At 41.1% G+C, this 12,826-nt stretch overlaps 1 protein-coding gene across 4 annotated transcripts in view; it reads left to right on the plus strand.

Annotated features, from left to right (window-relative positions):
- TSC22D2 (TSC22 domain family member 2) overlaps positions 1-12,826 on the plus strand; it is a 48,125-nt gene that overhangs the window by 5,611 nt on the left and 29,688 nt on the right. Inside the window, exons 2-3 of one of the 4 annotated variants that reach the window (XM_055125888.1) lie at positions 8,250-8,321; positions 9,721-10,050. The exons of 2 other annotated variants lie outside the window; for them this stretch is intronic. In XM_055125888.1, coding sequence (XP_054981863.1) covers positions 8,250-8,321; positions 9,721-9,751 — 103 coding nt within the window. In that variant the 3' untranslated portion in view covers positions 9,752-10,050. Of the gene's footprint in view, positions 1-8,249; positions 8,322-9,720; positions 10,051-12,826 lie in introns of those variants that run through there. One more of the 4 variants, XM_055125886.1, reaches the window with a different exon arrangement.

A 12,826-nucleotide genomic window follows, 5' to 3' on the forward strand; every position in this document is an offset into this window, starting at 1 on the left:
CCTGCAACATCAGAAGCCGAGCAGTGGGTGGGAGTTAGAGGTGGTGGCAGGCCAGCCGGAAGAGATAGAGTGAAATCACATGACCTGTGGTCTCCGAAGGAATAGGAACACTGATTAATAGCAAAGAGCCATGATAGAGTTCCTTCTTTTAATAACTGGCTTAAGCCAGTGTGTGTTTTTGTTTCTGAGCGAGTAGTTTATTTCTAAATTGAGTTACTCTTTAATAAGTAACTATGAGAAAGAGAAGCTTTAACCAAAAAAATACATCTGTTTGATTCAATGCCTGAATGATGTGCCTTAAGTAATTTTTAGTAATAGAGCAGATTTCTAATAAATCTTAATAGTTGATTGGCAGGATTTAGGAGGCATGGGCAGCAAAATTTCTGAGTTTAATAAGTTTCAAGTTCATAGATGGTTTTTTTTTAATACTAAAGCAGTGGAGTTGTAATTTGAAGCTTCTCTTTTTGAATGTATGATAATGAGTTATTGCAGCTACAAGGAATACACATACCCAAGTGATTACTATAATTCAGGTCTTTCCAGCAATAATGCTTGAGCACAGCTAATTACTTTGGCATTGATTATGGTAGAGGTTGGAATTCCGCCATAAAGATTTAGTAGCAGTCAGTTCTATCATTCTAACATGACTTCACAGTAAAGTTTAACGTACAGTATTTTTGTTGATAATCATAAAGTACTATTAATCATCTGATGTATTTCTACATTTATATTATTTATCTTTAAGTCAGATGAATTGACCAGAGAGAAGGCAACTGGCCGAGCTCCTGCTCTGCGTGCCGGAGACATGGTTCCACCCCTGCACCACACGGTGCCTCCCTTGAGCACTGAGCCGAGAGTACCATTAAGAACCCCCATACCTGATACAAACAACCAAAAAAAGTGAATTCACTTATACCACTCTGGACAACATATTGTCATATTTAAAGCCCCAAATCAGATTGTTCCGTTTTCTTTGTGTTAATACTTCATTTAAAAAGAACAAGCTGTCATCTTTTAAATTGTTTTATGTGATGACTGTGAAAATTCTGCAGATCTTGGCTTAATGATTCCTATAGTGTTCACTGAAGACATAGACTATTACTAAATGCTTTGCGAATTTATAATAATCAGTAGGTAAGATAAATGAAGGCTGGATGTTTAATTACACAAAGCTTCCTTTCCCATAAGCTTACACCAAAATTCCACTGCAGAATACTGATGCAGGTGAAGGTAGTATGGTTCGAAGGGCTAGAGTACACGGTTCACAGCACAGCGTGTCTCAAACTAGGGGGTAGACACCCCCCACACACACTGTTGAGTGTGGCCCCAACCAAAAATTAAATTGGGGGGGGCGATGGATAGAAGAGAAACTTTGCTATTGTTTCAGTTATAATAATAAATAATGCAGGTATATTTTAGATGTTATTTTTAATGTTCTAGGCTAGTCTTCATATTACAGAAGTAAGTTGTTTAATCTGTGAATGAAGAATACCCATGGCAAAGTTTAATAAAGCCAACTGGTTTCTAAAATAGAATGAAGAGTTCGGTTTACAGTAGTTAAACCAGAACAGATCCCCCTTGCTTGGTATGTGGTGTCCCTAGCTTCAAAATGGAGAGAACTGGACCAGATGAAATCAATAGCTTGTTAACATACCCCAGGGGAGATGGAGGGGGGGCGGCGGGGGAACGTGCCTGGGCTGCAATCCAACTGTGCTGCCTCCTTGAGGCATCCGACCTGGAGCAAGTTGTTTAGCCCACTAAGCCCCAGGTTTCCTGGAAGACAGATGGGGATAATACCTACCCTTGGGGGCTTCAAGACAGCTAAATGAGGCATGCAAGGAGTTGGTGAACAGTATGGAACATTCGCTGTGTGGCAAGCAGATATCCTAGGAATCGTCAGTATTTCTGTACCCCAGCTGCTTTACCACATGGACCCTTTCACATGTTACACATCATGCTAGCAGTCTCTAGTTTGGGTGTGAATGTGTAACTGTATGTTACACATCCTCTGACGGAAGCCGTCAGAGAAAAGGAGGCCATGTTGCAGGCCAGAAAAGCCCTTGTGTAGTCAGGAGGGCAGATTGCGATCTAATCCTGGCTTGTTTTCCCTAGTGGTAAAGTGAAAATTGGGGGCTCGGGTCAGCTCTCCAGTTGCCCCAGTGAGATTACACATTTAGGCCTAAAATACTTGTAGATGCTCGCTTTCATGAGAGAGCTATCAGGCCACTACTTTGTGACAAACTAAGTTCGCAGGGGTGGCCTTAGTCCAGGGTTAAAGCGGTGCGTGCCGCAGACTCGCAGGGTACGGTGCTTAAGGCCTCCTGGCATAGTTGCGAGGACCATTTGGACTCATGAGCACTGCTTGGAAGCCTGTGTGTCGTTCCCTGGGCTCCTCAGTGTAGCTTACAAATACTCGTGAAGGTCCTGTACCCAAAAAAACATTTAAAATAAGAACATGTTAATTAGCTTGCTCTCTGGGTGGAAGGACTGGGATACAGAAGACAGACTCTGACCTGGGGCCGGGGAGAGCTGACCTGGGTTTGACCCTCATCATCCCCTGTGGTCCCCCAAGGGCCACCAGGATTAATTCCTGAGTGCAGAGCCAGGAACCCCTGAGCAAAACCAAACTTCTCCTACCCCACCCCCCAGAAAAGACCGTCCAGCAGTCTTAGACCGTATGAAAAATGAGTAGCTGCGTACTCTGATCCACATGATAGGCTATTGTGGAGTAACAGTGGAGGGCATCACAGTAGATTATTAGTGTGGAGAGGAGGCAGTTAAAATAACTTTAAATTTTTCTCTGCACTTGTGCTGAGAATAAAGGATAATTCAAATTCAGAGTCATTGAACTGACTCTTAAAAGGGTTGTTCAGATTAGGCCACTGATAAGAGGATGGTGTTGCAAGCAAGTAGAGGGAGAAGGCAATTCAGCATTATAGAAAAGTGAGAATGTCAGATTTGAGAAGTGATAGGGTTAATTTGGCAGGGTTCCCTAATGAAGGCCTTAAATGTCATGGTAAGAAATTGAGATTTTTATCATGTTTATGTTGCTGTTAAAGGTTTCTTGAAAAGTAGTATGTATTTTGGAACCAATCCAGTACCCATTAGAGTGGTTATTATGTTTTTAATTAGAATCTTGTGATTAAACTGTATATAGCGAGTACCTCGTGGGGGCTCTGAGTTCCAAAAGTCAGGATTCTCTTCCATTGGAATGTAGTCAGTGCTAGCCTGGTTTACCTGACCCTGAAGGTTAAAATAATTGTAAGTATTCTCTTTGCCTCAGTCACCTTTTATAAAGCACAAAGTGAGTGAGGTGTGTGTTTTGGATTGGGGATAACTCCTGGCTGTGCCGGGGGACCAAATGGGGTGCCAGGGATGGATGGAACCCAGGCCAGCTGCACGCAAAGCTAACACCGTGACTGCTGTGCTAATAACTACAGCGAGAATTAGTGTCATGCCCTTGTATATCTATATGGTCTCATTCGATAGCTACCTGTAAGGAAGTGTTTTCTTCCCTCTTTTTATGGATTAAGGAAACTGAGGGTTTGAGTCACAGCTATTAAGTGATAAAGCGTAGATTTAGACTTGGCCCTTTGTGGCTGGTCACTTGCCTCCGACCTTCCCAGGGCTGATTGTGTTTTATTGCTTTCCTGGCTCTAAGATAGGAGGAAAGACTCCTGTGCCGCTCATCTGTTGTGTTCTGCCCTTTTCCCAAAGGATGGTTTTAATTATTAAGTCCCTCGATGATCCTGTTGGGGATGGCCTTGCTGCACTGGCTGCATTTCCTGGTTTCTATTTAGGGACCTTTGAAGTAGAGGTTTGAAGAAGTAGGTGTTTGGGACAGAGCAGTAGTACAGCAAGTGGGGTGCTTGTTTTGGCACGCAGCCAACCGGGATTTGATCCCTGCATCCCATAAGGTCCCAGGCACTGCCAGGAGTCATTCCAGAGCATTGCCGGGTGTGGTCCAAGCCCTCCAACACCCACCCACCCCCAATAGGTGCTTACTTAGTTTAAGAGGCTCATTCACCTCATGCCTTCAACTTTGGCAATTTCTGTAGTTTAGATTTGATAATGCGTGTATTTTTCCTTTCAGTTCTAGTTACCCTACAAAGAATAGCATATTAGTAAAGCAGGTAGACACTCATTTTCTTTTTTTTTTTTTTTTTTTTTTTTTTTTTTTTTTTGCTTTTTGGGTCACACCCAGCGATGCTCAGGGGTTACTCCTGGCTTTGCACTCAGGAATTACTCCTGGCGGTGCTTGGGGGACCATATGGGATGCCGGGGATCGAACCCTGGTCGGCCGCATGCAAGGCAAACGCCCTACCCGCTGTGCTATCGCTCCGGCCCCAGACACTCATTTTCATGAGTCAAGATTTTGATGTACTATTCAATCAGCTTAATAAAGGGCTGAATAAATAGCAGTACTCCTACATTAAAAAGACGACTTTGATGGGTTTAGAAATTAACATGACAGATATGTATAAGATTGGGCTGGAGCAATAGCACAGTGGGTAGGGTGTTTGCCTTGCACGCAGCCGACCCGGGTTCAATTCCTTCGCCCCACTCCTGCTTGGAGAGCCTGACAAGCTACCCAAAAAAAAAAAAAAAAACAGTAACAACAAGTCTCAGTGGAGACGTTACTGGTGCCCCCTTGAGCAAATCAGTGAGCAATGGGATGACAGTGACAGTGATACGTATAAGATTAGAGAGGGAAGATTATATTTTGTTTATTGGTTTTGAAAAAAATCATGTTTTCATTTAGGTGGTTGAAATAAATTTAGAATGAACGTCAGTCTTCCTCTAACGCTCTTTATTAGATCTGTCATATTGACATCAAATATGTTGTTAGAAACTGGTTTCAAATTTTGTTTCTGGGACAGCAGAGAATTTATGACCCAAAGCAATAGAATCAACATTTAGTCAGTTACCTCTTAGTGCCTTCAGATTTCATGCACTGTAACCTGAAATGGTATAATTTGAAACCCAGAACTTTTTCTTGTTCTCTTAATTTTCTTGATTTTATGTCACTCCAGAATAGAAGTATTTGGTAGTTGGGCCCTTCAGTATTTACAGATGGCTTTTTGAAGCTTTCTGATCAGTTGGGTTTCGTACTCCTTTAATCTATGACTGTTAATCAGTTTTGAGACTGATTGTTGCTTTTATTCGCTAAAATATTATTTATTTATGTCTAGCATCCTATATGAAGTATTCTAGATACCAAACAGTTAAAATTTTACAATAAAACGATCTCGGTGTCTTTGGAATCTATATGTATTTATAGCTCTGGGACTTTGAATTTTTTGGGTTTGGGGGCTGTTCCGGGTGGTGCTCAGGGGTTTTTCCTGCCTCTGCACTCAGACAACTCCTGGTAAGGCTCATGGGATGCTGAGGATTGAACCCACGTCGCTGCGTGGAAGACACACCCCCTACCTGCTGTACTGTCTCTCCGGCCCTTGTGACTTCCTCATTTTGAATATATACACAAAGTTAAATGCCAGCTTTTGCACCTAAGTGCATATATTCTGGTGTGTTCTGAAGGCTTAGGGTTCATTTAGAATATTAGATTCTTTTCATCCCCTAAAATATGTGACTAACTGTATGCACATAAATGTATGTGGGTATAGATGATCTTTTTTTTTTTAACTTCTACATTTGATGTAAGAAAAACATTTTTGTTTTAGAGTTTGTGTTATAAAAATGCTTGACGCTCTAACTTAAGTCATGTCACTTTATTTAAACTTTTTCCCGGGGCGGGGGCTGGAGTGATAGCACAGCAGGTAGGGCGTTTGCAGTTGCCTTGCAGGTGGCCGACCAGGGTTTGATTCCCAGCATCCCATATGGTCCCCTGAGCACTACCAGGAGTGATTCCTGAGTGTAAAAGCCAGGAGTAACCCCTGAGCATCGCTGGGTGTGGCCCAAGAAATGCAAAAAAAAAAAAAAAAGAACCTTTCCCGGGATATGAACTTAATTCAAATAGCATATATATATATATATTTCCCCCATTCTAAAGTCAGGTGATCTGAACTTTTTTAACAAATATCATTCTTATAAACAGACTCTAAATGTTCTTTCAATGTTGAATTTCAGACATGTTGAGGAACTTTTAAGTTTTACTGTTATCTCTTACGTTTTACTACTTTCCTCTTGAGTCACTGTTTATTTGAAATCCAGGGTCTCCAAAAAGACCTGTGTAAATACCTGACTAATTCCCATATGATCCTGGGTTAGCTTGGTGATAAAACCAAGTTGAATTTTCAGTTGTTTAAGTTGACTTTAATTTGGCAGACCTGATGGCTATAAGTACAGGGAAAAGAGAGGCCCTCAGCCTGTCAAATAGAATAGGAACTGTTAACTAAACAGCAGGTGGCAACCTCTAGTTCTTTCTCAGTATCTGTAGGTCTAATCAGGGGTGCATTTGATTGCCCGAGACCAAGAGAGAGGTAGGGAAAAAAGGGTTAAAGGAATAGCCAGGAGTTGAAGTCGAGCCAGCTAAGAGAAGTACTCAGACTGAAGACCCCTAATTAATCAAACAGTTGCTTTGGTGACACTCTGGCATGCAGAGCCTGCCATGTCTATCTTTGGATCACATATGAGGTACTCTCTAGTTAAATTTTAAAATCCCACTGAAAAAACAATTCTTAAAATTTTAATAAAATCACATAATGCTTCATGCTCTGCATTTTGAAATCGTGGAATTCTCTTTGTTGTTTTGTTCCGTGATTGTTGATACTTGATTGCTCTTCCAGCGTTGGTTAGTGGTTTTTCTGCAGACTCTTATAGATCGCTTGTTTGGATTTCAGAATTCTGCCAGGTTGTTTCTGAACCTCATTTTGATGATAGAACAATAACTCATTTATTGAGTGTTGCCTGTTAGGACAGAAGTTTTACATCCATGCAGTCTCAATTTCTCAGTCATTACACAAAACTAGTTAGTAGCAGCCTTTTAACTCTACGTTCCCCAAAGAGAATGCCTGCTCCCCACCCTGGAGAGGGTGCTAGAATGACCCAGGGGCGGGGTATTTTTGTTGTTTTTGGTTTTGTTTTTCAAGGGGTCAGTGACCAGATAAATTCGAGAAACTGCTTTATCTGATACTAAACAGATAAAGAGAGCTACAGATTCAGCTGCTATGTTTAGTGTAAACTTAAGGGCCAAACTGCCACCTAAGAGGTCAGGCAAGTTAGTTTTGTTTCAGTATTTCCTTATCTGTGAGATGGGAATAATAATAGCACCTACCTCTTAGGGCTGTTGGAGAACTGAGTTGATAAATGTAAAGCACTCAGAGTGGTGTCTGGTGTTCAGAGCACTCTCATCATGTCATTCTTAGCTTGCTGCTGTTGCTTTGCTGCCTACAGCATGAGTAAGTCAAGAATTACGAAGTAATGAGGCAAGATTGGTTAGCTCGAAAGGGTGGTTGGTGAAACTTTGAAAATATACCGAGGTGGAGGAAGAACTGTTTGTTGAGAGTTTAGTCCCCTGAGTAAGCACACTCCTGAGATGAGAGTGAATCATGCATGCTGGGGTTGGCCAGATGAGCCCATCAGTTAAGATTCCCTGGGTAGAGCCCCAGGGAACGTGCCCCTAGGGAAGGGTAGAAATGGATGGTGATCCTGTTGAAAGCCCTTTTATCTCTTAAAGGGGCACTGCGCAGGGGCGAGAGATGAAAAGGCTGCTGTACAGTGGCAGCACCCCCTCCCCAAGCCCAGAGAGGCCACACAAAAATAAATGGATTTTGAAGGTGGAAATTCTGTCAAGTCATAGCCAAAAGTAGGCTCCCATTATTCTCCATTAGACCCAGTCAGGTAGAGCCTATTGAGCATTTCCATGGTGGGGCGGTATCCCTGGCTGAACTGCACAAATGCTGCACCAGAGAAGAGCTTCGCTAAACTGCAAACCATAGAGAGGGTCCCGAAAGCATCTGATACCGGGTCGTGTTGATTAGGCCAAGAACTGCTCTAATTCAAATGTAAATCAGTGTACGCACAATTGGATGCTAGTTAGTGTTCAATTTATCTGTCCCGCCTGCCTTTTTGAACTGTGATCCTGAGTTGTGGGGTCGGCTGGCCTTGGCTCGGTTTTGAATTTGCAGAATGTTTCAAGCAAGCTTCAGTGTTTTTTTTTTGTTTGTTTGTTTGTTTTGTTAAGCAGTATCACTGTGCTAGAAACCTAAAATCTTCCATCTTATTTGAAAAGTAGTGATTGTACTGAATTTTCTCAAATCTCATTTCAATTTGATTCTTGGATCTCACAGGAATCCTTCAACTGCTTTCTACCAAGCGTTCCATGTGAACACGTTTCAGGAATCAAAGAGCCTCTGGGATAGGTATGAATACTCACGTACAAAATGCATACATGCAAAAGTGTATGCATGAATTGCTTTGCACTGTACTGGTTTCTCATCCTTAAAACTAATCTTTATTATTTGGGGGGAGTCTGGGGGAGTCACTTGGGATTTAGCGTGGGACAAAGCAGCAAAATAAACCAAAAGGATAATCTATAGAAAAAAAAACATACTTTTTATTGTATTTTACGTATGTTTAACTTTTGAAGGATTTACATATTGAATTTCACAATATGAATTATACACTTATCCATGTGTATTTTAATGTAAAAATACATTTTATAAAATTACACTTAACTCTTAAATTTTGTTCCATTTTTCATATGCATTCTCTGTAAGAAGCCTTTAGTGACTCAAAGCAAAATTTGGTACAAAAAATTGGAACAGGAACTGGACCAACGTATCAAAGTAATCACTGTTTAATTTTTGATGAGACATCTAACATCACATTCGCTAAATCTACATTCTTGTTTTATAATCCCTAAAAATATTTTCTCACAGAAATCTTCTGTAGGTTTGTAAATTTTTTTTTAATATGGAAGTTTTGAGTTCATTAATAGCAAAAGATACTTTGGTTTATATTACTGCTTAGTACACAATTCTAAATAGCATATGCTCTTTGGATTATTTTGCTGAATATTTATTGGCATTCCATCATTCTGTGTCTAATTAATAGAACTTGAGTGCAAGCAATGTTTTTAAAATTCACACAAAGCTTTGTTAGACTCTTTTAGCTCTGCCTGGCAACGCATTTGTGTCTTCTGGCATAATTTGGGTAACACTCCTGGCCTCAGCTCCACCTCTCTCGTCAGAAAGGAGTATGCTAAGTGCATGTACATGTCATGTTATGACATGGTCTCCCTTGCCTAGAAGTGGTTACAGTTCTTAGGCATGATTTGCTGTGTGTGTCACTCTTACAAAGTTTTGGTGATGTGTTCCTTACTAAAAATGTTTTAAAATAATTGCTGGTAGGTTTTCAGCTTTGTAGTACCATGTTTATAAAATCAGTTTTTAAGTTGTACTGCCACAGAAAGATTAACGACATAAAGATAGTTGTGGCATGAACAGTTATGAACAAATGACTTACAAAATAGAGCCAGGATGAGGACTGTGGGTTGTACTTTTAGACTTTTCCCTTAGAATAAGGAAATCTATAAACAATTAGAATCATTTTCAGGTATATGGCAATTTTGGTTAGTTGCCATAATAGTATGAATGTTATATAGTTTTTCATTAGTGTCAAAGTTTAAGACTTGATTTTTGCTAATTTGGATCTAACATAAGAGGGGTTTTTGTTGTTGCATTTTAAAACAACCATAGAAATTGCCTGCTCATCGGTTATTGTGACAGCTAAATTATTCATATCTGTTTTCTTTTTTAGATACCAGAAACATTTAAGGTATCAGAAATGAGGCAAGTGGCTGTATCTGTAGTTTCTCATGGGTTGAAAATATTTTCACTTCTCCTTGGAGCCTGTTGTCCAGAGACAAAGAAGCTTAATGACTACTTGTCTGTAGTGTGTGAATGCCAAAATATAATCAGTTTGTTGTCTGGGGCAGCCGTTCCTCACTGTCCATTGGCTTGTTGAGACCATGCTGATGAAGCCCACCCAGCAGAAACTGACTAGCTCAACTGACTTGTTTTAACTTTCACCCAGCATATGAAACGTTCTACTGAGAAAATCAGTAGTGGCTGGCTTTATTAGTTCTGTCTTCTTTTGGCAAATTCCTACAAACACTTTAATGTGTAGATTAGCCTAAATTATTTTGGAAACAGGTTGAAGATTTTTTGTTGAGCTTTCCCCAACCTTGGTTGTGTTGGATCACACCAAATTGTCTTGTTCATTTTGATTCTACAAACTAGGGCCACGGGGGCAGGCAGCAGTGGTTTTACTCCCTTGGCAAATACGTAGATTATAACACTGATTCTGTTACATCATCGAGACATTTAAGGCACTACAAGTTCCTAATATAATCTTTTTCCCTTCAGATAGAAATTTGTCAGTGCTCATATAGGTCATATTTTAGGCCCCTGCTTAAGAAATCTTGGAAATCAGTTCCAGTTAGGGCCAGCTTTTAGAAAACCCTATCCCTGTTTTCATGAAACCTGCCCTTGGTCTCTGAAAATCTGACTTTTCCTTATTGAAAAATAAGAATCTTTTCCTGGGATTCTTTTGGCGACAGCTTTTAATCAGAATGCATGTAACTGATACACCTTCAGTGCACTGACGGGATTCCATGGTCACCCCTTTATTTCTTCTCTGTTGAGAAGAAGAGATGGCCGGCCTGGACTCTAGCTCCAGTGGCAGCCCTGGGGTCAGTCCCCGGGCACTGTCTGCACTCCTGCCTCTTCACATGGCCCCCACGGCAACGGGTGAACCAGAGTTAGTCAGCGGAGCCGCTGCCACCAGTGTACCCATGCATACTCCACCTTTTTCTCCTGTCACAGGAGTGTTGTGCTGAAGTTGAGACGGTTGTCCAGCTTCCCTCTCCCTTTTCCCTGGAGGTGCCATCATTATTTTCTGTCTCCCCTTTTGTCACCTGTAGAATCCTCAGTGTTTCAGTTAAAACTATTGCCATGTGGAACAGTAGATAACTGACAGTTCAGAAGTAAAATCAGGGCTGGAGCAGTCGTACAGTGGGTTGGGCATTTGCCTTGTATGTGGCTGACCCAGGCTCAATTCCTGGCATCCCATGTGGTCCCCTTGAGCACTGTGAGGTGTGGCCCCCAAAAACAAAACAAAAACAATTTGAGTTTCTTTTTTGACAAGTCCAAATTAAGTTGTTCATTTTGACTCTGAAAACTGGGTAGTGTAGCTTCCATGGTTTGCTTTCTGGAGATTATGTTACTGTGCAGAAGTCACTTTATAATGGGACGTTAGCTCATTGGCACTTCCAGTGTGAAGCCTCTCGTAGGGTCACTGTGGTGTAGATTCTCATTGGGAATCTTTTGTCTACCGAAGTCAGGTCCAAAATGTAAAGGAGTACTAGAGAGAAGAAGCTTTAGCTCAGGCACACCAAAATAGAAAACAGATGACTTGAAAGGATTTAGCATTAATGATAACTGCTTACAGAATAACCTCTTGGTGACAAAAATACCCAAGTGAGAGGAGCAGTTGCTAGGTGCATCATCCCCTGAGCTGGCCTGTCTGTCTTGATCCTTGTGTCTGTGTTAAATGAAGAAGAAAAGCAGTGCACTTCAGTCACTGACAGGAAATGCTGCTCCTGAGGTATTGGTGGTATGTCTTGTACTGATTTTTGTATTACTTTGTTAAAGCTACATTTTCCTGATTTTTTAAATTATATCTAGTTTATAAGCTATTGGGTTAAAAAATTATTTAAATCACCTCAATACTTTGTGTTAGAAAGGTACTTATTGTTCCCTGTGACTACTCAAAAGCTTTTCTTTTTGAGGTTACGAATAAATCGGTACTAAGCGACATGTGAAAACGTGGGTCCCATATGAGACTGTTTACTTATTTTCCAAAGAACTTGGATTCATCTGTTTGATTCTCTATAATTATAGATCTGAACTACATGTGTTTTTCTTTTGGGGTCACACCTGCAGTGCTCAGGGCTTACTCCTGGCTCTGTGCTCAGGGTCCCTTGGAGTGAACTACATTATTTTGAAGATGACTGTGGTGTGGATTGCTCGTTGGTGATTGTTATTGGTTCAGTACTCTCCAAATATATTTTGAGTACCTTGCACCACCTAATACCTAGTATTCCTATACTTTAATTGCATTTTACCCTCCTTCAGGTAAAACATCTACTAGAACGGTGTTTTCTCAACCTTTTTCTAATCATGGTCCTTTCCAACCTGGTTTCCTTCCTAGGGCCCCTTAGAATATTCTGGGGCACACCACAGACCATAAGCCCCAAATGAGAAATGCTTTCCTGGAGGCTGAAAATGAGAGGACACCTCAGTGACCTGTCACCATTCAGGACTAGATCACAAGGTTTCAATGAAAATCCAAGGACATGCTTATAAAGTGTAAAAGCAGGAACCCTTTAACTGCCATGAAATTGAGAGGTTGGAAAAATTGGTACATTAATTCAGGGCGGAGGAAACTTGCATTGAATAAATGCAGGGAAAGGAATGAACCTCAGTGTGTTGGCGTTGGGTGCAGGTGGCAGGCCTTCCACAGAAGCTGCTGTCGTTTCAGGTGATGTTTATGGAGCTGGGATAAATAGGAAAAGATAGTGATAAACCTATTGTGCTACTTCATGTCTCACATCATTATTCTAAATAAGTGCCAACTAGAAAATTTTGATGATCTTCAGATACCCATTGACTTGTCCTTCCTAGAAAATAGTTCTGCCGGTTACTGAAAACAGTAAAACTGATGAGGGATGTTGACTGAGTTTAAAACCAGTTGCTGGGGCTGGAGAGAGAACAGGATGTAAGGCGCATGCCAGGCAGACAACCCCAGTTTGTTCCCACGTGCCAGCACCACAAGCACCACAAGGAAGCCCCTGCTCAGTGCC

Source organism: Sorex araneus, chromosome 2 (assembly GCF_027595985.1).
Source record: "Sorex araneus isolate mSorAra2 chromosome 2, mSorAra2.pri, whole genome shotgun sequence".
NCBI lineage: Eukaryota > Metazoa > Chordata > Mammalia > Eulipotyphla > Soricidae > Sorex > Sorex araneus.